General features: G+C 24.7%; 1 protein-coding gene across 1 annotated transcript; it reads right to left on the reverse strand.

Annotated features, from left to right (window-relative positions):
* Positions 1-281: 281 nt before the first annotated feature.
* LOC145835920 (glycogen synthase kinase-3 beta-like) lies at positions 282-25,136 on the reverse strand. Its single transcript, XM_082943676.1, has 12 exons — positions 25,001-25,136; positions 23,016-23,111; positions 22,077-22,171; positions 20,176-20,259; positions 17,068-17,178; positions 13,771-13,901; positions 12,862-12,968; positions 12,429-12,526; positions 11,949-12,044; positions 8,139-8,325; positions 7,337-7,432; positions 282-1,293 (listed from the first exon to the last, which is right to left on the reverse strand). The coding sequence occupies exons 1-12, from the start codon at positions 25,011-25,013 to the stop codon at positions 1,178-1,180; spliced, it is 1,230 nt and encodes a 409-aa protein (XP_082799802.1). The 5' UTR covers positions 25,014-25,136; the 3' UTR covers positions 282-1,177.
* Positions 25,137-25,950: the final 814 nt, after the last annotated feature.

Here is a 25,950-nt window from a genome sequence, read left to right on the forward strand (position 1 = left end):
CATAAAATATCTTTAACAACTATAAAAAAAAAATTCTAGCAATGGCTTAAAATATATGAATTAATTTTTTAAAGTTTAATAAAAATGAAGATTCTGGTCATTACAAAAACCTAAATACTAGTGAAATATATTTGAAAACCCTACCTTCCAATGTTATTTGGTACCTGATGTAACCATAACTGTTCTTATACCGTAAGAAAGTCTTGCAAATTAAGATATAGAAACCTAATCGAAAAAATTTTAAAATAAAGTATTTACAAACAATAACAAAGGCCTTTTAATTACGCTACATAATTTATTACTTTTAAGTGCGCAATTTTAAGAATCTTTTTTTAATTTCATAAGAAAGATAGAGTATACAGTAAAATAAAACAAAAAAAAGTTGAATAAAAGAATTCAAAAGGGACAACGATGTAAAAAATCTACGACACGACGACGAAACGACATTGAAAACTTCCCGTGCACTACGTCATAACGACGGCTTGTTACGTCACAATTCGTATGACGTCATTATCTGAGCTTGTTTACATTAGTAACTTTTTTCACGTATATTGTTAATTGTAGAAAACTTGTTTAGCAAAAAAAAACCTCGTAGACAGGAAAAAACAAATAATAGAAAATAATAGAAGACAAAACTCAACATTAACCGCCGAAAATTTCGAGTTGCCTCCCAATAAAGTACGTGGTTTTTTGTATTTATATTCTAAAAAAAGTTATTATTTTATGCGATTATCTGTTAAACTAAACATGAAGAACCGAAAAAGAAGTTTCGTCCGGGGGATTTTGAAACTACACAACAAAAGTTTAAGTTCATATTTACATACTTGACTGTCATACTATATAAAACCTGCGGCGAGAGCTTGAAAACGAAAAACAAGGGCCTACATTAAAAAACATTTATCTTACCTTGCTGAAAAACAACAACTAATTGTCTTAAAATCATTCCAACTTGTATAAAGATAAATTGTAAAAACATTTTTAAGCATGTTACTGAGCAGCCTTAACACCATGCGCCTTGATGATATTTTTTGACTTTTAAATAAATTTTCAAATACAAATTAGCCAGTCGAAAGGTGATGCAAAAGTGAACTTCTGCGAACGAAAAGTTTTGAAATATTTTCACGGGAAAAGTTCGTTTGATGCTTGTTAGAAACTCATCATCTGAACTGTCAAACTTCTAAATTCCGGCTGACTCCTGCTGCTGTTGTGACGTCACAGGCGGCTGAGATTGGCTACTTGCTTGCTGCTGATTGGAAGACGGCTGCTGGTTGCTCTGCTGGGAAAATTCCCCACCTTGAAACAAGTTTTTATCAAAAACAAATCTAAATATTCAATACCGAGTTAGATATTAGAAATATACTACTTAAGGCAATAAAGCTAGCATGAGTTAAAAAAAAAACAATTTAAGCTAAAAATTGTAAAAAATACCTTTAAAATCCTGTTTAAATACGAAATATACCAAGTAATATCAAAAGGACTTAATTAAAAACACAATTAAATGAGATTTGAATTCAAGAGCGTATAACAACCATGTTTGAAGTGATAGATCAGGAAGTAGGCAAGTTGCGGCCCGCGAAAGAAAATTTAGAAGCTTCTCTTAGATATTTTGAGGTTTGAAAGAAAATAATAAAAAATAGGTCTTAGGTGAAATTAACGGGAATTCGAAACTTACAGGGTTGCTAAATGTTTTTGGCAATTTTTCTCCAGGTTTTCAAAACTTCCTCTAGAATTTTCGAAGTACACATTTTTAAGACTACTTTTAGTTTTTAGTTTTGTCTAAGGTAAAAAACTGTGTTAAATAGTATAAAAACATTGAAAAGATACTGTAAAGCTACTTTAAATGTGTTTTTTAATAAATAAAATTTATGGTGACAAAAAATGTTTATTTATATGATAAAAACAAGTTATACAGTAATCTTCCTTTATTCTACCAACATATGTTTCTGTGTGTCAACGAATCAACACACTTCAACTGGGTTCTGTAAAAAAATAATTACTGTAATGAGAGATTAGAAGCATAGAATAAAGTATGTGTATACATGTTTTCATGTGATATTTTCTACAGATAATAGTTATTAATAGGTGAAATACTTAACATTAAATCCGACTGTTATAAAACTATATAATATTTATGATTATTAAGTCTAAAATAAGTAAAGTAAGCTAAATTACACAACAAAACAATTGTTATTTTATTAATTGTTTTGTTGTGTAATTTAGCTTACTTTACTTATTTTAGACTCAATAATCATAAATACTATATAGTTTTATAACAGTAGGATTTAATATTAAGTATTTTACCTATTAATAACTATTATCTGTAGAAAATATCACATGAAAACATGTATACACATACTTTATTCTATGCTTCTAATCTCTCATTACAGTAATTATTTTTTTACAGAACCCAGTTGAAGTGTGTTGATTCGTTGACACACAGAAACATATGTTGGAAGAATAAAGGAAGATTACTGTATAATTTATTTTTATTTATATTCCAGTGAAGTTACTTCACTAGGATCTTTTGTTAGCAAACAATTAAAACTAAATTTTGAATAGTTATTTATATGATAGATTTTTTGAGTCAAATCGAAATTTTACTACTTAACATGTTTAAATTGATAAAAAATCCAATTTTATTTTCAAAATTTCTTGAATTCCAGGTTCTTTAGCCTAAACCAGGGGCGTCGCGTGGGGTGTTGCACTGCCGCAACTGCACCACCTTGAAATTTTCTAAGAAAAAAAATAAGTATATATAACGTTTTCGTTATTTTTTAAACGAAATCTCTTTTAAAACTCCAATTTTGAAAACGACCATTTTGCCCACTTCACTGCCGCAAACTCTTAGCTGACTGCCGCAAATGAACTCAAAAAAGCAAAATTTCTTCAAGAATTACCGCAAAATCAATATCTTGCGGTAAGTAAGTTAAGTTGAAAATTCCCTAAAACAGGACTTACTTAAGTATCATCTACAAGCTATTGTAAACATAAAGTAAAAACAAAGCTAAGCTACTGCAAAGTGCAAAGGATTAAACTTAAGTTTATGTACCCCCATGATTTTTTAAATTTAAGAGATCACTTTTATTAAAAAGAAACAATAAAAGAACAAAACTTGTCATAAACTACATATTGTGAAAAAAATAGACAAAAAACCTAAATCACCAAAGTCTTAAAAAATTGTTTTTTTATTTAAATCTACATACATAAACTTAACTATAACTGATTATTGTTATCATAAAGTTAATAAAATATTTAATTAAATTATATTTAAATATAAAATTTGAGTGCTGAAAATAAATGTTAAGAAGTTTAATATAAACTTCTAGTTTACTCTTACAGAAAAATAATTTAGATTTATATTAAATAAAAATTAGTACAGTTGATACAGTCACATATTTAAATAAAGTAAATAGCTTTAACTTAGAAATTTCGATTACTTAGAGTAGTTTAACATTTTAGGAGAATTTAATCTACTTTATATGACTTTTGGTTTAATTTTTTTATTAACAAAGAAAAAATTTTAAATAAAATTGCTGAAACATGGTTGCCTTGCCTCATAATCAGGATAACTTAGAAATTAAAAAAAAAACTAAAGATGACCCAAGATAAATTAAAACAGACCAAATTAGAAAAATATTCAGGCTGACTAAAGCAGTTTTAGTTTTTTACTCTGAAAATAACAAGCTTATTTATAATTGAAAAATAAGTGTTTTACCCCTATGGCCACATGAAAACTAACTAACCAATTTTTTTAATGCTATAAAGGTTACATATTTATAATTTATCTTCAAATTTCTTGAAAAGTCAACAGCCTCACCAACTAAACTTAAAAAATTTGAGCTCCTGAGAAAAATACTGTCATCAAAATGAAAACAAATTAAATTTAAATAAAGAAAAGATACCCTTAAAGAACTATTGAATTTTCAACCTCCAACAAAAAAACATTAAATTTAGAGAAAAGTTAATAAAAATCTAAATGTTTGTAAAAAAAAATTGTGCAAAATTTTGAGGGGTAAGGGGGGGGGGGGAAGGGGTGTATAGGCTCTTTTTTCATGTTGTTCTTATTTTAACGTTTTCAGAAAGCTAATAGTTATTTTTAATAAACTTGAAATTTCCAATTAAACTTTTAGATACAACTGGTCAAAGCCAAAGAGTACAATGATTTATTATACAAGGAGCAAACCAAAACACAGAAAAATACAATTTTACTGAAAACCTATGTTCTCCATAATTTTTAAAGCAATTTTTATCAAACTTTTTATCCTACTTTTTAGAAAATTTTATACTTTTGTTGAAGAGAAGTTTTAAATTTTTAAGTATCAATATATATTTTTATATATACAAAAAATAATTACTTTTGTTATAACTTTTTTTTCTTCGTGTTTTAAATATCTATTTTAGCAAATTGTTTTGTTTTATAAAGATTTTAAGGCCAACTTATAAAAAAAAGATATTATTATAGTGATTTGATTTATTTGTTGTTCGAGTTTATATTATATTAATAAGGATTCTTTTGTACCTCTGACTGTGAATTACCATATCTCAAAAATTAATATGAATTTTTTATATTGATAAAAGATGACTTTTAGTTAAATTAAAACTGTATAAACTAACTTCATTAAAATAATTCTAAAGTAGATGATAAAATTGTTATAGAAAAAAGTCTTTATTTAAGATAAAAAAGAGTTTTAAAGTAGGGGATTTTTTAAAAATTCTGCACCACCTAATAAAAATACCACGCGACGCCACTGGCCTAAACTGTCGAATTCCAGATTTTTTTAAGGTTTTTCGGCAATCCTGAACTTAGACTAAATGTTTTGGTATCAGTTATGAAGAAAAATTTAAAACTATACTGTGGCCAACAAAAATTTTAACTTTAGAAATTTATTCCCAAAAGCACCGAATTTCTGCCGATCCCTGGTGCTAGACAGTAAATTTAATTTAATTTCATGGGCTTAGATGTCAATTCATCAAAGGTTTAAACTCAAAAATAAAAAAAAACTTTATCGAAACAATAAATAATACGTCTTATGTATGTAAATTAAACGTTTATGTATTTGAGTTAAGCAACTAAAAATTTAAAAGGGAAATTTATAACAATTTTATTAAATACAAATTTTCCTTATGATGTTTTATTCAGGGTTGTCAAAAGTTTTTAAAATTTTTTTTCTAGGTATTCTTAATTTTTTCCGGATTTTTAAAGAAAAAATTTTTTGGTCCATTTTTGGTACAAATTTAAATTTAAGGTGGAAAACAGTCTTGAATACTGTAAAAACATCAAAAAGATATTTTTGAGCTAATTTAAATGTGTTTTTTAATAAAAGAAATTTTAATAAAAAAAAAAACAATGATATTTTTTTTCTATATGATAGATTTTTCGTAACCAGTCGATTTTTCATTACTTTACATGCGAAAATTCTTTGAACTTCGAAACTCTTACAGTTTTTTTTTTCTCAAATCCCAGGCTTTTCGTTTCCTAAATTGTCAAGTTCCAGATTTTTTTCAGGATTCTAGGTTTTTTTAACAACCCTGTTTATTTAATACTTAGTCTAATGCAGGGTTCGTGCGCGATTTTTTTTTTATTTAGCCTGACTGAGATCAATTTAGCCTGAAATTTTTTCAACATAAGGAAAATCCCCTTTAGAAGTTATTTTAGGTATTGGGGGGTCTTGATTAGTACTATTGTAGTCTTCGACTTCAACCAGCTTTATCTTAAAAATATTTTGAGCTTTAAAAATATGCAAAAAGCAACTCATAGCTTAGTTACAACTCAATAAATAAAGACTAAATTTTGAAAAGGGTGAAAATCCCCCTATGCCCTTAACATAACAAATTCATTGATAAGTTTAAAAATAAGTGTTATACCTAATCTAACACTAGTGTAAAAATTTATATTATATATTACTATACACAATTGTTCAATTTAATTAAGCACTAAGTTAAAACATTACAACCAGATAATTTATAATAAAACAACGTGCACTGTCGTGTTTTATTAAAATTTAAAATGAAATGCTTACACGAGTGTTAAAACAAGTAAAAAATGTTTGTTATAGTATTTTGCTAATACTTAAAATTGAAACATATTTATAAATCCTAAACTCTAAATAAATACAGTGATTGTTGATGTCATATCAAATTTAAAAAGCTTCACTTAAATTAAAAAAAAAACCTTTAATATTTTGTTCTTGTAAAGAAAAATGAATTGTACCTAAAATTTGTACTCCGACAAAACTTATACTTATATCTTATAGCTAAGTTTTAGTGTTGGGAATATCTCTAATAACTTTAAACTAACAGTAAAATATATGAATAAACTGCTAAGATACTTTATCTAAAAATTATTTGGTATAAAGCCTTTAAATTGAAAATTAAAACAGTTCAACCAAGTAAGCTCTGAGAAAAATAGCTGATGTAAACAAATTCAAACAAACAGCTAAATTATTGAATTAAACTGTAATGTTTAAACTGTATCTTTTTATGAAATTTTATAATTATTACGTATATAACCTACTCAAAACAAAATAATGAAGATTCTTAAAATTGGTTATAGATTCAACAAAATGTTTTAAGCATTTATTTTTACAAATACTGACTGATTTTGTCTTTAATAACTATATCTTTATTTAGAATTAATTCACATCTCAATTTGATCTTAAAAAGATTTCTCAATTTTTTTTAACCAAAAATATTCAAGCATTTGAACTGAGAAAAACTGGGTTCTCAAGTCTTTTAATACAAAAACTGATTTAGCCTGACGTTTTTCAACTTTTTTCAAAAAAACTGATTTAGCCTGACACGCACGAACCCTGCTAATGTTTAAATAAATATACATACTCTTAGTCACACTAACCTCCGTTAGCAAATTTTTAAGACATCATTTCTTTGTCAAGTATTTAATTGTCAAGCTCTTTTTATAAAAAAGTAACTATAAAAAAAAAGGTTTGTGAGAGGAAATAAAAGTAAAACTAACATGTTTCCAAATATGTTACTATTTAATTAAATGCTGAATATTCTTATTTTCTACATCAAAAAAAAAAGTCTTCAAAAGCGATTAAAGGTCTGCTGGATTTTAGTGACATAAGTTTAAGAAATATTTTTTATTTGTTATTAGTTTCTAAAAGTTTAAAATTATAAAAATGACTGATATTTTACAAAGTTTTAAATGATGTTAAAAGTTCTGATAATTTGGTGAGTATGAAATTAAGACAAACATTTAATCGAAAATATTAAAACTTTTAAGTTTGCATCTATTTCAATATCAGTATTTTGAAGAACACCAGCATTACTTCTTAAGACGTCTATTTTACTCATTTTATTTACAAATGAAACAAACTAGGGTTGGCTTGGTTGCTGGTAGACGGTTGCTGCCTGTTGTTTTTGTAGTGAGGGGGAATCAGTATGTTGTATAGGGGCGACTTTTGTGGCAACTCTGTTGAAAAATATTTAACTTGGTTTTAATATTTTTTAATCAACTTGCTTGAAACTTTTATAAAAATACAATCAAGTATTGTCATATTTAATAACTTATTACACTAGATCTAATAATTTAGATGTGATTTTTTCAAGCTTGAATAACAACATAGCATCTTGCAATGTACAAAGCAAAAAGTACTACGGCAAATAATGGACAAATGTGAAAATATAAGCTTTTTATCGATTAATGAGGCTTTCTTTAACGTGCATTAACAAGTTAATTGGACCGCTTAAAATAAACTATTGTAAAAACTAATCTTAACTGTCAACCTAAATAGTTGAGAAAGTATGTGAGCTTATGGCTAAAAGTATCATTACTAATGCAATTTAAGTTTCTACAAAATTATAATATATCGCATGTTATTAAAGTTAAAAAAAAAGAAAATAAAACCGAAAATTAGTACAAAAAAATAATTTAACAGAAACATATATTACCAAATTCAATATTTAAAAATATCAAGTTGTTGGCGCTTACAAAAACTAATCTAATTGAAGTTTCGACCAAAATTATAAAAAATAAATAAATATTATTTCTTCTCTTTGTTACATGATAAACATTTTTTTTAACGCTTTTAACTTAAAATTATTGCCATAACGCTGTAAAACTATTGTACAAACCGGAAAATAATAAATACAATAAGAAACATCCAAATTAAACTGACCGCTCTCATCAAAGTTGAAGAGGGGAGGGAGGGGCCTTCCGGTGGGCAGGGTGGTGCCGGGCTGCCTCAGCTCGTCGAAGAAGGAGTGGGCGCAACTCTGCAGCGGGGTGACTCGCTTGTGCGGCGAGTATTCCAGCAACCTGCCGCACAGCGAGATGGCGTCGGCCGGCGTGCGCGGCCTAAACACCTGCAATTGTTATTTAGGTTTTTTTTTAACGCGATTCACATTTGATGATTTTAGCGAAAAAATAGCATCTCGTGTGAAGGTTGAAAATCAATAAAAATTATTTGCTAGCACATGATGGCTTAATTGGTATTCACTGGTGAAAAAATAAAACAACGGTTGAAGCTTAAAACTACAAACATATAACTTATATCGAAGTGGTAAGAGAGTAATGACAGAATATTTAAAAATAATCTTCGAATGTGTAAAAATATTTAAAACTTGTTAGGAGAATAATACTTGAACAAACAACGAGTCAAAATAAAAAATTTAAAACGTTTTAAGACATGCTGTAATTGTAAAAGCAAGGTTATGACTCAAACTGAATTCAAACAAACTTTGTACTAAAAACAAAAAAAGATAGTAGCTAAGATTTTTCTTATAGATAAGAATCAATAAATTTAAAAATCTAGAAAATCTTTATATAAAAGTTAGAAGTTAAAGAAGGTATACTTGTGTGATAAAAATAGTTCCAAAATTTCTATTAATTAAATTTCTAGCATAGATAAATTTAAAAATAAAATTACATTAAAAAATTCAAAATTCATTAAATATCTTTTTTATTAATGAATCAACCTAAATTAGTTAATTATCATCATTATTCAGTAACTTTTGTAATAAAAAGAAATATTTTTAAAAGACTTTACTTTTATTTATTTTATTTTTTAAAGAATAAAAAGGATAATTTAAATTTAACTACATTTTATACTAGTATATTAGTTTTTAAAACTTAATACAAAAGTGATGTTTTCCTAAGCTGTAAATAAAATACTTTTATATGAGTAAGAATCAAACTTTATACAAACTTGCGTTTGTTATTTTCGCAAACTCTTTTGAAAGTTATAGACATTTATAGAAGTTGTTAAAAGCTTTACATCCTAAACTAATTAATAAGTTGGAAAAGTTTGAAAGCTGAGTTAAGAATATACCAATTGAATACCAAGCTGTAATTATGTAGCTTTACATTAAATATAAATAAATCACGAAAAAACTATCAATTTTAATTTTAAACTTTTCAGATGCTTGTTTAATGCAAATTTAAATTTTAGCTCATCAAACTAAATGAGACAAAATTTTCCTAAAATCTAACTTTTGTAAAATTTTTGAATTAGTCAACATAAAAATAACTACTTAGCATAAAAACTTAAAATTATATACCGTATTTTTGTCAAAAGTTATAAAAACAGTACTTAACAGTCAAGTTATACAAATAAAATAATTAATGGAAGGTAATTTATGATGATAGAAACATATATTAAGTTAATGGTCAAATAAAAAAAAACAGTAAAACATCCGTTTTAAATGAAGAAAATTTTGAAAGCAAACAGTTAATTAATATCATAACAACTTAAATGTTATATATTTTGTTTCATGTACTTGAGAACTGATGTCATATCTAGGTAACACAACTTCAAAAGCTTAACTTTTTTATAACTTTTTATAATAACTTTTGAATAAATGCTGCTTTCAATTATAAAATTACTGATTTTAGATATAAATCAATTACTATTGACTAGAATAATCATAACTCATTATTTTGTTAATCTAAAGGTTGTAAAATGGAAGTTTTTAAACTTAGTTTGTGATGCATCTAGTCTTAGATAATTAAATACAAAGAGTGTAAGCTTGAGAATCAATATATTTAAGGAACTGTACCAAAATGATATCTATGTTGTTGAAGACATGAGAAAATCAGATAATGTAACACAAGTACTCTTTAGAACCTGTATTATCAAAACCCGATTCATCTAGATATTCTCATATGCTACAAACTTTCAGCAATGTTACATTTATTAGTAGCAATACTAAAGCAAAAATTAACAGATGAACTAGTTATTAACTTATTTTCACTATTTTTCATATATTACAACATGTTTTAAAGTTTACAATAGTTAAATTATCCCCATACACATATTTATTCATTTTTCATTCACTCATTTCTTTTCAAACTAAAATCGAAAAATGTCTTAGATATCCGAATTAAAAAAATATTTATTACAAAAAATTAACGTTAGAAACAATTACTACTATGTTTTTCATAAAAAGAAATAAATTCTTAATAAGAAATTAAAATTCAGCAATTCTTGAGTTTTTAATATATTATTTTAAAAATATTGTGTTACAACTTTCAAATAGATCTTCAGTTTGTGTCAAGTTTTTAATAAATATTAAGCAATTATTGTTCATAAAATAAAATTAAATTATATAACACTAATTAAAACTAATTAGAACAATTGTGTGTTGAAAAAACCATACGACCACTTAAAATAACAAAATTTTTATTCAGCAAAATTCAGAACAGTGTTAATTTTATGATTATATGTGTACAACATAGGTTTTTTTTATAACTTTTTAGTAAGTCACACTTGATATAATAATACACCTAAAAACTCTAAAGATTAAAAGTAAAGAACTTTGTAATAAACTATAAGCGCTTTTTTTATTTTGCAATTTTATAATGTGATCTATGATTAATCACTTAAATTTTCTTAATGCCTCAACATTGTTTTTATTATACACCAATGTTTGAAGTAAGTACAAAAACAAAGTTGGTTGGCAAAGAAAATACGGACGCAAAGCCGCTAATTAAAGTAGGCAAACGAAAACATTTTGGTTCTTAAACTTAGCTCGCAATAACACACAAGTTGCCTTAGAGAAAGAATCAACATACAGAAATCGTGACCGGTGCAAGTCATTAGTAAACAAAACAAACAAACCAGAGAAAATGACTAAACAATATGCTAGCCGATGTTTGATTATTACGTCAAAATAGGCGCATGTAAAATTGTTTCAGAAATTGTGATACAACTTTTATACCAAATGGATGAATAATTGCGCATTAATAAGGCAAACCACTTGATATTTTTAATAATTAGTCATCAAATTGAAACGCTCAAAATTGTTTATATTAAATAGTAGGCATGATTAAAAAATTTTGATTTCCTTAGTTAGTGTTTATTATGGTGATCAGTATATAAACATAAATAAATTTGTTTTGACAGTTTATTTTCCAAAGAAATTAATAATACAAGTATCTAGCTGTAATTTCTAAAAAAATTAAACCAATAGTTAATAATATTTGGTAGATTTGTTATTAAAAAAAATAAAAAAAAACGTATAATTTGTATATAGTGTTAACTGAGTAAAATATACCTTTGAAAATAAAGTTCAAAACAGTAAACTAAAATTTATGGTTTCTAATACTTATAGTCAACTTTCAAAAAAACATGTTAAGTGTAGGTTTGAGTTAATATACTTATTTTTTTCAATAGTAGAAATATAAAATTTGTTATAAATATACTTGTGTTGTATTTCACTATATAAACCATGGAAATTTTTGAAATACAATATCTTGTAAGAAAAGCTTAGTAGATAAGATAAGTAGTAAACACAAGACTTATCCTATTTGATTTTTTATATATAAGTGAAAATGAGACTTTTTATAAAAATAAAATTACTAAAATAGAAAAACTTTTGTTGAAAAATATGAAAGTAGCAAAAAATAGACTTGCCGAGCAAAAACATGTTGCCTTTATAATTTATAATAAAATAACTTTAACACGTAAAAAATATAAAAATTGACAAACCTTTGACCAGGGATGCGACTTGATTTGTGGAAATCTGAATTCTGTGTAGTTGGGGTTCATTTCGCGTATCTGGTCTCTGGTAGGTGTACCGAGCACCTAATTACAAGGTTTGTTTTTAAACTTAAACTGCTGTAAATATTTGGAAGCAAGGTTGTAAAATGGTAGTTGAAACGTTGAAAACTGCTCGCATTAAAGAAAAGTAGACGTCGTTAAATTCAAGTATGAAAAAGTATTTTTGTTACACAAAAATGGACCTTTAAATGCTCATACGACAAAGTGTAACTTAAAATTTATAATACAAAGTGAAACTTATTTAAACGATCAAAAACTTGACCAATTTTTTTTACTACATTATAAATGGTGAAATTAATGTCCAGACCATTGCTTACTTCTCACTAATTCTCACTATTGCTAGCTTGATAAAACAAACTTGAAAAGTTTGATTAACATCAAAGTATAAACTTATTATCAACAACTAACCTTGATAATTTCAACAAGCTGGTCAACTCCACTGTCGCCAGGGAATATTGGTTGGCCTAGCAATAATTCAGCAAGCACGCACCCAGCTGACCAAATATCTGTTACAAAGTTATTAAACATATGAAAAAAATACAGTATAAAATTATTATCTTCTTGATAATATATAAGTATAAAATATAAGTGTAGACAAACTGTATAGGCTTAATAACAGAAACTATTTACTTAATAAATTACTACGTACTAGTGCTTTTAAATAAAAACAAAATACTTTTTGGCTTCTGCTAGTGTAAAAAAAGTCAAAACAAAAAAATCTGAGAACAAATTATTTTATCACAAATAAAAAGAGAACAGGGATGATGCAAAAACAAACTGAACAATTGGTAAAAACTAAACTGTATGTATTTAGATTTGAAACAAAAGATAACAAACTGACCAATACTGCTAGTGTAATCTGTAGCACCGAATATGAGTTCAGGGGCTCTGTAGTACCTCGAACAAATGTAAGACACATTTGGTTCACCACGCACTAACTGCTTAGCACTGTTGAAATATACTTGAGTGTACTCATGTACTATTAAGTATGTAGAAGAAAAAGTTTAAAAACAATTTTAATGTTATAAATGGAATAAATTTATACATAACTAATACTTTTTAGCAAAAAGGCATTAAAACAGTTTTTATATTTCTGGTCAGTTAAAAACTAGCTTTTTATTTTTAATTTTTATATTTATTTATGTGACAAAACTTAACATTAATTATGTTATTAAATATAAAAGTTAATTAAGTTAACTATACAGCATAGAATCAAATAACAATTTATTTTGTTTCTAGTAATAACTTTTTACATATCTTTTATAACAAAAAAAAAACTACTACATCTGCAGTAAGCATGAATTAAAAACTACTTTTTATAAAAATTTTAAAAAAGAAAAACAATATGTACAAACAAAATTAAAACCATATAAACTAAATAAAAATAAAAAATTTAAACATTCACACCAAAAAGTTTTAATTAAATCTAATGTAGAGCTTTTTATCAAAAGAACATATATTCTAATTCAAAATTAATTGGATTTAAGTAATTAAAAAAATTGGAAATTATTCTTGCAATCAATAATTTTCTATATGGGAAACTAATTAATCACAATTAACATTTTAGAATTTAAACACAAATAATAAAGTTCAACAGAGAAGAGCATTTTAATTCTAACGGTTTTGGCGCTCTACAGATGTTTGTCAAATTAAACGACTCTCATTCGTGTGACGTTCAAATTAGTTCGCAATTTGCAGCAAAATTTCAGTAAAGAACAGAAAAAGCTGCTATAATAAAAAGTTCATATACCTTCCGAAATCGCAGAGCTTAAGTACAGCGGTTTCTGGGTCGAGCAGCAGGTTCTGCGGCTTGATGTCTCTGTGGCAGGTTCCTTGCGAGTGAATGTAGTGGAGGCTTCTGAACAGCTGGTACATGTACAGCTGAAATTTTTTTTAGGAAATCATAAGTATTAATCTGAGAATAATTAGAAAATAATCATAGAAGCTCAGTTCAACAATTAGGTAGAATTTAAAATTTTAACATAAATGTAAATTGAGATGAATATTTCAGGTTGAGATTTTAGTTGACTAAGACAAGGTTAGTTGATAAGATATTATGTTTTAATCACTGTAGTAGTTTATAAAACTGAACACACATAAATTTTTATAACAACAATTCACTAGAATTTAAAAATTTTAGAAAAACATAATAAAAAAAAATCTTAAATTTTTTAATATAGGGTAGTTGTCAAATTTGCACGAAGATACTTTTGCACGAAGGGTCACTTTAAACAAAGGGACATTTTTGCACGAGCAGACATTTTTATCTATTTTAATTTTTTTATAAATTTAATTTTTTTTAGGTTTTTTATTTATTTTATTTTACTATCACTGTTACCTCTAACCCTTACCCTCGGTCGGTAGCTTTTTTTTTCCTTTTTAATTTATTTATTTACTCATTTTTCTTGTTTTTTTTAATTATAATTTTTACAAGTAATTTTTTTACTATCACTGTTACCCCTAACCCTTACCCTCAGTAACTTTTTTTTTTTTATCTTTTTGTTTTTTTTTCTGTTTTTTTTACTCTCGTGCAAAAATGACCTTCCGTGCAAAACTGTCTTTGTGCAATTTTTTTCCCTCGTGCAAATGTACCTTCGTGCACTTTTGATCCGTTTCCCTTATTATATCATTTAAAAAATATGCTTAAATTAAGTTAAAAACCATCAAAACCAGAAAATTAGTTACAATTAAAACAAGAACAAAACACTTTTAAAAACTTATCAAAATTAAACCATGGAGTCACAATAGAAAGCTATAGAAAATGAAATGCTTAAATGTAGTTTAAGTATACATAAAGTTTTTAGGTTTATAAGTAATGTATATAATAAAAAAATATAAATATTTCATAAATAACCTTTAACCAATTTAATAAAAAAAACTATTCCTAAAAAGAGTAATAAGTATTAATGTGTAAATGTAAGTTATCAAAAATAGTTTTAAAATAGTAACTTTCAAAAAAATAAAAATATGTAGTTCTGCTTAAAACATCTTTTTACAAGTCATTTAAGAAAAAACTACAATTCCAAAGTTAAAATTGAAAGTAATACCTTTTTTTTATTAAGATATTTTTACCATTTATCAGAAAAACTATTTTAATAATTTAAAAATTTGTAAAACAAAAATAGGTACATATATTTATGTTCAATGAATGTATTGTTAATGCTTTTAAAATGATTATAGAAATACTTTTACCATTACGTAATTACACAGTTTGGAAATACTTTATATAGGTTAATTCAATTATATAAATAAACGTCTGTACAGCTACTGACATGATTTTAGTTATTAATTAAAGTATATTTATTTAAATAAGATTAAAGATTTGATAACATTAAATAATGCAGAAAAACAAAGGATGTATTGTAATAGAAACTAAAGATAGTTCAATAAAAAACTTGCAGGGAAGTAAGCATACTTTTATTGCTTTTTTATTTGGAAATTGCCCACTAATTTTAAATTGAATTTCCAACAACTTTTCAAAACAGTCAACGTTTTTAAACAAAACTTATTTTAAATATAAATTTTCAAACAAGTTTATTTAAGTTAATTTTCAAAAAAAAAGAAGCTTTTATTTAAAAAGTGTTCATAGCTTTTGTATTAATTAAAAAGTTATCAACATACTACTTTTAACCAAAAAAAGTTTCAAAAGCGAACAAAATTAAAAACGTTTCAAAAAAACGGCAGACATAATAACAACAGAGTGTGCTGGTGAAATTATAAATTTTACATAAGAACACCTCCCCACATATGCATGTGAACTTTCAACGTTAAAGTTTGAAACGAGAGAGGATAGTTAGCACGAGAGAGAGAAGGAAAAAAGCAAGTTAGTTAATTTGGAGCGGAGGCGTTTGAATGTAAATTTTAAGGATGCGAACGGCTGCAGCTCTCTTTTTTCTCAGTTTTTTTTTTCTTACATTATGACAACTTTGGTTTTTCGGAAAAATGAACAAAGCGGCTTTCGTCTGATCACAACTCAATGTTTTGTATTATTAATTTAAAAAAGTTTTGAGATTATTTGTGAACATAGAATTTAAGATTTGTATTTTATAAGGCATATACTAAAAATAATAAAACCAAAGTTTAAAATTTCAATGAAGAGGCTTCAAGTTACAAAAGTGACAAAAAAAAACAAAGTAGTTGTTTTGATTTCTTGCTTTAATTTTTACAACACAAATAAAACAGTAGTTAGATAAACACAAAATTAAAAAACTAAAAAGTTAATTATACCATTATATCTAGATTATCTAAAACAATAGTGTTTTTGTATAACTTTTTGATGACACATATATAAGTATGTTTCTATAGTTCTAGAAATAGATTATTTTCATATTTTAGTTTTTGAGAAAAAACATAATGTTTAAATTAAATCCATCGTAATCAATGTATAATTTTATTGTAACACAAAACAAAGAGAACATTAATTTATTTTTTAAAAACTGATATATTAAAATCAAAAGATATGTATATAGTAGCATTTATTTTGATTACATACTAATTTGTTTTAAACAAATCTAAACTGAATAAAACAAAAACTTGGTAGTTTTGTGTTCCCATAATAACAGTTTTTAAACTGAAATAAAAGTATTTGCTTAGCCGATCATAGAAAAAGTTCATACGAGGCTGCCTTTGATAATTAAGTTAACAAAAAAGTAAGCAAATCACTGTGGCTACGTAATAAAATTGACTCTTTGTCAAAACAAGTATTAATTGCAGTTGAAAAATATGACCAACATCAAGGGTACCATTTAATTTCATTCAAAACATATAACTTTTATGTATATTTATAAACAATAAAGAACTTTTATATTTAACGAGAAAACAAGTATTAACACAAAACAACTACAAATATAAAAACAATTAGCAAATTAAAAACTTTATTAATTCAGTACAATAATTAAACACTAAAAATCAAGTTTGTATTAAACATAATCAACTACTTGTAAGCTATATTTTTCTACATTATATCGAATCAATTTATTTAGCACACAATTATAACATAAATCAAGTGCGTACATAATTTACTTCTCTTAACATAAAACAAACTAACTTTCACATATATAATTGGAATAATTTGCTTAGACTTGCTGTAATGTCTAGCCACCCTGTAGACTGTCTCTGGTACGTAGTCGAGTACCAAGTTTAAAAATATCTCGTCTTTCTGTAAAATTTCACAAAATACTGTAAGTTTTATTATAGATGCGTAGCTTAATTATGCTGAGTAAGTAAAAACAATTGCAATGTAATGTTCAAGTGCAATACAAAGTTGAAACCGTTTTCAAAAATATAGATTATGTCTTAAACTTAGTTTAATGACCAGTAATTATTGTTTTATAATTAATAACAATTCATACCTTGATGGTGTAATTATGTAAACATAAGCTTTACACAGTAACTCAAGGAGAAATATCAACTTAACTACCTGAATTACTAAAAATAAAACTAAAAAACAGCTTAGTTTTACGTTACCAGAATGTAATGAAGTAACAATCTTTATTAATAGCTATAATATTCTTGATTAACTTTCATAACATGCTTTCTTGTCCAACGGAAGACATTAAAAACAAAAAACTTTGTTACTTAAATAATGAAAAGACCGTTTGAATAATATTGAAAAAAAAGTTTGAGTTAATACTTACAGTGTATTAAGTTTTTTGTTAGTATTTTATCATGATTAGATATTTGAAACAAAATAGAAAACATGTCTAAAGCGAAAAACAATAATAATCGAAATAGACCACAGCTAATCGTTAACACAATGTAGGCTCAATTATCGCTTTTTGAAGACACAACATGACATAGTTGTTTGGCATTTGTGATTTATTATCTAACGTAGAAAGCAATTGCTCGCTCTTATACTTAATTATTAAATTAGTTAAATTTTTACAAGCACATACTCAAAAAAGATATTTTAAAGAAAATAAGTCTAAGCGTTATGGAAAATAAATTAATCAACTGTCTAGAATATAATATATCTATTAACAGAATTAAAACGTATAGATATTAACAACTAATTTACAAATGGAAAATATTGCTGCTTTTTTGTTACGCATTATAAATGTATTAAATTTTAGCTTATGAAGTATTTTTATAATCAAGTCGTATAAAAAAGAATACATTGTTTAGAAAAAATATCAAGTTTATTATAAAGTATACATAGCCTTTATCTATTTCGAACTGTAATGCGTAATGCTGTTGACTAAAATAAATACTTGTAGATTAATAAAAAATCTAATTAGTTAGTTTATTTCATCTTTTTATTGAAAATTTATATGATAGAGTTTTATGATTTAGTTGATTATGATCTAAAAAATATTTTTATTTTTGAAAGTTTTAAAAATAGAATTCTTAATGTAATTATTAATAATTTGAATTTTAATAAACTACTTGATTTTTTAAAATATACATTAAATCTTATTTCAGATAAAAACATTTATTCAGAATTAACTATAATATATTGAATAAACACATATTGAAAATATTTAGGTTTAAAAATTTACTGTTGAGGTTGATATTTTATTAAAATAGGCGAAAATAAAAATTTAGAATTAAGTAATAAAATTATAGATTTTAGATTATTTTAACTTAATTTAAATTTAATAAAGTTTTTAGACATGTGGATTTAAAGTTCTGATCTGTATTGATTTTAATATTGTTAGTACATTTAAACTGACATTACTGGGAATAAGTATTTAATAATATATTTAACATAGTAGTGCACAGGGTTGCCACTCGTTTTTTCACAATTTTTTCCAGGTTTTCCAAATTTCTTCCAGGTTTTTAAAAGTAAACATTTTTGAGTCTATTTTCAGTTTTAAGTTAATTTCTATAACATAAACTGTGTTAAATAGTACAAAAACGTTTAAAAGATGCTGTAAAGTTACCTTAAATGTGTTTTTTAATGAATAAATTTTTTGATGATGACAAAAAAAATCTTATTTATATGATAGATTTTTTGTTTCAAATTGAAATTTTAGTATTGAAAATGCTAAAATCATTAAAAATTCTAGGTTTTTTGATCAAAATTCCAGGTTTTTTTTTAATTTCTCAAAATTCAGGTTTTTCCAGGTTATTTTTGCCTAAATTGTCGAATTCCAGGTTTTTCAAGGTTTTTCCAGGTTTCCAGGTAAAGTGGCAATTTATTTTTCAAAATTTTTCTATGTTTTCCAAATCTCTTCCAGGTTTTTAAAATTACACATTTTTGGTTCTATTTTTAGTTTTAAGTTAGTTTAAGGTAAGAAACTATTAGATAGTATAAAAACATAAAAAATTATACTGTAAAGCTACTTTAAATATGTTTTCTAATAAAAAATTTTTTGATGATGACAATTTTTTTTTTTTTCATGATAGATTTTTTGAGTCAAATCGAAACTTTACTACTGAGCATGTGAAAATTGTTCAAATTCCAGGTTTTTCTAGGTATTTTTAGTGATTTTAGTTCAATATTCCAGATTTTTTTTTAAATTTCTCAAATTCCAGGTTTTTCCAGGTTTGTTTTGCCTAAATTGTCAAATTCCAGGTTTTTCAAGGTAAAGTGGCAACCCTGTTTTATAATCAAAAAAGTCCAACTTTAAAATAAATTACCAAACTATTTTTTCATTTATTGAAAAACAACATCTTAAATAAAAAAGTTATAAAATATATACTCTTTAATTAGAACAGTTAAAGCATGTGCAAAAGTGACGTTCTATAGTGACCCGTTCCTAATAAAACAATATGTGCTATACACATTTTAGTATATTTAGCAAACAATAGTACCCCGTTTATTAGCTTTACTACCAAATAGAAACAGCAGGGTAAATCTTCAAAAAATACAAACTCTGTGACTTTCTGATTACAGTATTTCAATTATATGTTGTGCTAAAACAAAATTTAACTTGAATAGTTGTATACAATAAAAATTTAAAAAGTAATAGTTATTATACAAGAAATTGAAACATGTAAAAAAAGCTCAAAGACTCAGTCCTAAAATTTTTGCAAAAGTTACACTTTAAACTTTTAAATGGTCAAAAAGCTTAACTTTTTTTAACAAAAACAATTTTTTTTTTTTGAAAGCTCTAATATAAGTTTAAGATTTAACAAATGTTTGCATCATAACTTAATAAATTTCTAAAATAACTTATCCACAATTTTTTTTTTAAAACAATACCTAACTAACTTTTTCGCCGCTTGAATAGAAGAAATATCTCAGCTTGACAATATTGCAGTGATCAAGCTTTCTCATTATTTGCAGTTCTCGATTCTGGTAAATATTCAATATTAAAATATATAAAAAAAATTAACTGATACTGAAAATAATAAACAAAATTTGGATAACATAAATTTGGTTGTTTATATAACTATTTATTTCTTATATATTTATTTTTAGAATAACTACTAAAGTGTGCAAACTAGTTGAAAAACATTAGTTTTATTGTGTACGGAATATTTTATTAGTAATTAGTAATGTCTTTCAAGTTTCGAAGCAATTCTCTATCATATTTATAACCAAGAAGTTTTAATAGTCTTTCCAAGTAAATACAATTAGACTTTAATAAAACAAACGAAAAAAATAAATAATATAATTCGCACAATTTTTTTTTTGGTGACCTACTGTTAAATAGTTTGAAGAAACTTTTGGACCACTAAGGATAAGCAAGTTGAGCTTAAATAAAAATCTTGATTTTTGAATTATGTTCTGGGTTACCAAGTGTATTTTATAAATTTTATCCAGGTTTAAAAAAACTAGTTTTTTGGTTAATTTTTAGTATAAAATTTTAAAATTTAATAAACAGTGTAACAACATTGATACTGAAGATCTACTTTAAATGCGTTTCTTTATGAAAAAAAAACTATAACACAAAATTATTTTTATCTTTACAATAGATTTTTCGTATCTAATCGAAATTCATTACTATACATGTGAAAATAAATTTAAATTTAAGTTTTTTTTTCAAAATTTCATTCCAGGTTTTTTAGCAACCCCGATAGTTTATATAAATATTTTCTAACTTGACATAATTTTTTTTTTTCATGAACACGTGATCTGCATTGATAGTTTATTTATAACTGCTTATCTTAATTTTTTTACTTCTAACATTTAAACATTAATCAAAACACATAAAATAGTGTTCTATTAGATCCTAACTTCGGATCCTGCCCATTACTTGCCAATATTTACTAGATTTCACTTTAAAATTAAATTCGAGTCCTGTTCTGGCTGGATATTATTTTTTAAACGTTTCTATCTGGTTCTGGTTGGAACCTAATTAAGATCAAAGATCTGGATCTAGCCAAAATCAACTTCAAAATGAACTTTGCTGGATACGGATCTTTAATCTAAATACAGGTCGAAACAAAACTAAATAGAACTATTTATTAAATTGAAACCTAGCCTTGACCTTGATAAAATCTATTTAAAAATTAAATTTATAAATAGAAAAGCTATAGGATTAATATTACAAGTTTTTTTTTTTAAGATGATATTGTTTTTTTCTCTACCTACTATAAACCTTTTTTAAATTTCAACAATAATCAAATTCATTTATAGATTCAAGGGAACAAGAATGCAAACCTATAAAAAATTTATAAGAAATTTTCACACTAATTAAAACAGTGAAAAATAAACCAGTGAATTTATTTTATCACTTCCTAAAATTTTTAAACAATCTTATTAAAACTTTGAAGTTATTCTTAAGTTTTTTTTTCCAAAATAAAGTAATTTTATTTATTAAAAAAAAATTTTTTAACTATAGTATTGATTTATTTTGATGTTTTTAACATTTTTTAACAAAGAAATATTTCCCTTAAGTTTGATATCCTAAATCTGAAAATGTATTATAAAAAAATCTCAAATTTTCTATAAAACTGTAACTAAAGTTATTATACATAAACTGGTACATGATTATTTTAATGACTATATTTTAAAACTCAATTGTAATTTACAAATTCTTAAAATGTGCCTTAAAATTTATACTTAAGGTTTTTAACTAAGATTAAATGTAAATTTCTAAATTAAAATTATTTGAATTATTCAATTGCTTTCATTAATACTAACTAAGTTTTTTTTTTTTAACTTACTTTAAATCGCTTGTCTTGTAGAACTTTTTTAATAGCAACTATTTCATTAGTTTCAGTTAATCGAGCCTGATATACAACACCAAATGATCCATTACCTGTTTACATTTACATATTCATCCTGAACAAAACAAATTTAAACGAAAACGATTAAACATGACCAATACTTTCTAAAATATCTTAATAACAGTAACAGTTTTTCATTAATTTCAATCGAGCTAAAATATAAAAGTAATGTACAACTTTTTGATAAGCTGTTATAAATTTTGTTTTATTGAAAAACAACCATTTCACAACTACTTAGTAATCTATAGTAAGAGATTTATAAACTCAGTGAGATTTCTTTTTACTATTTACATACTGATCTCGAATAGGTATTTTTTTACAAAAGTAATATAGTAATTTATAAACGTTTAATAACATATTACTTTTAAATTTTGTACTTTCAATTTAAATTATAATAACAATTGTGTACTATGATTATTTCTAAATAACTTAAATGTGTCTAAATTAGTATAACATTTTGTAATACTGCAGTTTAGATAGTCAAACTGTTGAATAAAATAATATATAGTAATATTCTTATACCAGATTTATAGCACAATTTTAATATTTATTGCATGCTTATTATAAGAAAAAAGTGATAAAAATTCTTCTTATAGTTAAACAAAAATTAATAGACATAAAACTTGTGATATGCACATGACATATTTTAAAAATATCTATTTAGTTTAAAACATTAAACTACTTCTATTTAGAAAACTATTAATATTTAGGTTAAAACTCTCAAGTATTTATTAAGTGTAGAAAAAGGTTAGCTTTTTTAAGTCAAACTAACAATAAATCAGGTGTTACTTATGCTAAATAACTTAAAAATATCTGATGAGGGTTTTATTAACTGTAAGTTGATGTTTATTTTTCAAAATTATTAAAAAAACAAACCAATAACTTTGGTGTCTGTGTAACAAACTTCTTGGGGGGTGTCAGGACCATGACCTGGTGTTGCAACCACAGTGGTTACTTTGTTGTCTTTTCCTCCTAAAAATGATTTAAAAGCATAAACATGACTATGCAATTTAAATTGATAGTGTTATTCATTTATTAATGATTCTTAAGTATTTATATTTAGTAACAAACAAAAAATCCATATATTAGCCCAAAAACAAACTTTACTATGGAGTATAAACTAATAACTATAACAAAACTTTACTGATATTTTATGATCAGCCTAAAAAACACAAAAGTATCATATATATGACTTTTATCTGAACATTAAAAAAATTAACATAGTAATAAAAAAAAATGAACACAATAATAATGTTTATGTAAATTGATTTAATTTGCTGTGAAACAAAACAAACTTTACACAAGTGTAACAACAAAAAAATATTGAGAAAAATAAAATGATACTATTAAACAAGAGAAAATCTAAATTTAATGATCATTTTTCACAAATAGGACAAACTTATATTACATGTGGGAACCACAGTAAACAATATTTTTTGATAATTATATCACTATAAAATTTAATAAAAACGTAAATTACTTATAATGTGACAGACATATTAAGTGTTAATTATGTATACCTATTTTAATAAACAAAAGTTTGTTCAGATTTTATTTATATTTTTAAAGGTTTGTAAATAATAGTATTTGTCAATACATTGTAAAAAAAATTAATTTTATACCAAATCTTTTATATTTATACAATATTTGTCACTTATTTCAGGGTTGCCACTCTTTGAGTCAAAACATCTTCCCTGAGTGACCAGAAGCTTCCCTGAGTAACCTTAAACTTCCCTGAGTTTCCCTGAGTTTTTTTCAAATGATTAATAATTCTATTATTTATCAAAAAATTACAATGATAATTCTAAGAATATTGAAGAACTAGCCGCAAAGCTAAAAAATTTCTAAATAAGCATTTAAATAAATAAAATTAACTTTTTTGATAAACTGGATTAACTAAATCTCATTCTAGATCTAGAAAATATTTTTCCTGAGATCTTTTTAAAAATCTTAGAATTTCCCTGAAATTTTTAGAAAAAACCAAAACTGCCGTGAGTTTTCCTGAGTTTGAAAAAAAGAATCAAAATTCCCTGAGTTCCCTGAGTGTGTGGCAACCCTGTTATTTTTATTAAATTTTGTTCAACTAAACATAACTTATTTGTCTTCTGCTATTTTTCTTAATTTTTTATAAAAAGTATGATACCATAAAAAATTATTATAAAACATTAATCATAAAATTTTAATTTTTCTACATATTTGAAGTTGAACTAAAATTTGTTTTTGTATATCCTTAGCGGAAATATTTTGCAAATTTCAAAATTATAACTAAAAAACTTGAAGGATTATGAATCAACCTAAAATATCTGAATACAAAATTATTCATAAACAAAACCAAAAAATAAATCATTCCAATAAAACAACTCAACATTTCTAGAGCTTAATAAACTTAGTAATCAACTTAAGTATTTTTTAATAAATTTACAAAGATAAGTGTAGCTTAGGATGTTTTAATGTAAAAAAAAATAACTTTAGAAACATATCAAAGATAAGAATAACATAAAATACATACTATAGATAGGTACTGTTTTAAGCTGTTAAAAATTATTTGAGTTACTAAAAACTAGTCAAGAGTCAAACTTAGTTTTTGAGTTAAACTTATAAATGTATATAAACTAAAATTTTTAGTAACAAAATATAAAACTTGTTGATAGTCAAGTTTTATGGTGTGTAATTAAAAAAATGACTAATTCTAAACAAAAAAAGTTTTGTAATTCATATCACAATTTTAAAGTTTTACCAAAAAAGTTGAAGCTATCTTATGTTAGCCAGGTTATGTTGAAAATCTAAAACTGCCACAAGATAGCCTAAATAGTTGAAACTTTGTTTGAGTATCAAATTAAGTTAAGAAATAAAAAACTTACTATTTAACTTCATGTCCACAACAAACTTCTGAACATATTTAGAAAGATTTTTAGTCACTAAACTCTAGCTGCACACTAAAATTCTATTTATTTTATACTAAGAGTTTTCAGATTACTTGTATTATAAATTCTGCTTTATTAAATAAATTTGGTTATAAGATTTTGTTAAAATTTGTTTATAGAACTTATATAAATTTCATAATACATTCAAGATAAAAAATATACACTATTTTACAACATTTAAATTAGTGAACAAAATAGTTAGTGAGTGAGTAAGAAAATTGCATATAAGTAGGTATAACAAAGTATATATTAAATTATAAATGTTTTTATTATACTTTGATAGCTACTAATACGCGTTACTATATCTTATCTTAGTATACTTAATATATAATTTATTAAGTATATTTTAATTTCAAAAGCAATTAATTGTTATAAAAGGTTTTTTATTAACTGCTAATCTACAATCTTCAAACTATTTAAAGACATTTTTTTTATTAATTTTAAAACTTTTATGATAAACTATATAAATTATAAACATGCTGAAACTACATTATAGTTTTTAGGTACATAAGACAAGTTAAAAAGACCTTTATTATTTTTTTTTGGTATTAAATCTATATCACTAAAACAGTTTTAACAAAACAAGGGTCTAATTTTCAATACTTTTATTGTATTTATAATATGTTTTAGGAAATAATTAAAAATTAAGTTCTAATAACATAAGGTGGTACAGTTTTGAGAAAGTTTTCTTTTTTAATATGTAAGTGTTAGAATAAAAAATGAGTAAGTTGAACATAAAAAAACAAAACTTCAAACAAAATCTTTTATTTTTGAAGTACTTATTTACAAGGTTTATGATAAATTTCTTCCAGGTTTTTGAAGTACACGTTTTTGGGTCTATTTTTATTCGAGTATTAGAAACTGTGTTAAATAGTATAAAAAAATGT

Source organism: Thalia democratica, chromosome 5 (assembly GCF_965202585.1).
Source record: "Thalia democratica chromosome 5, ktThaDemo2.hap1.1, whole genome shotgun sequence".
NCBI classification, from domain to species: Eukaryota; Metazoa; Chordata; class Thaliacea; order Salpida; family Salpidae; genus Thalia; species Thalia democratica.

What these genes read in the sequence shown, in the direction of transcription:
- LOC145835920 (XM_082943676.1), bottom strand. An exon ending in AAGCTCTGCGATTTCGGAAG is followed by an intron (nt 12,969 to 13,770) that starts GTATATGAACTT and finishes ATATTTCAACAG; the next exon opens with TGCTAAGCAGTTAGTGCGTG. An exon ending in AGATTACACTAGCAGTATTG is followed by an intron (nt 12,527 to 12,861) that starts GTCAGTTTGTTA and finishes ACTTTGTAACAG; the next exon opens with ATATTTGGTCAGCTGGGTGC.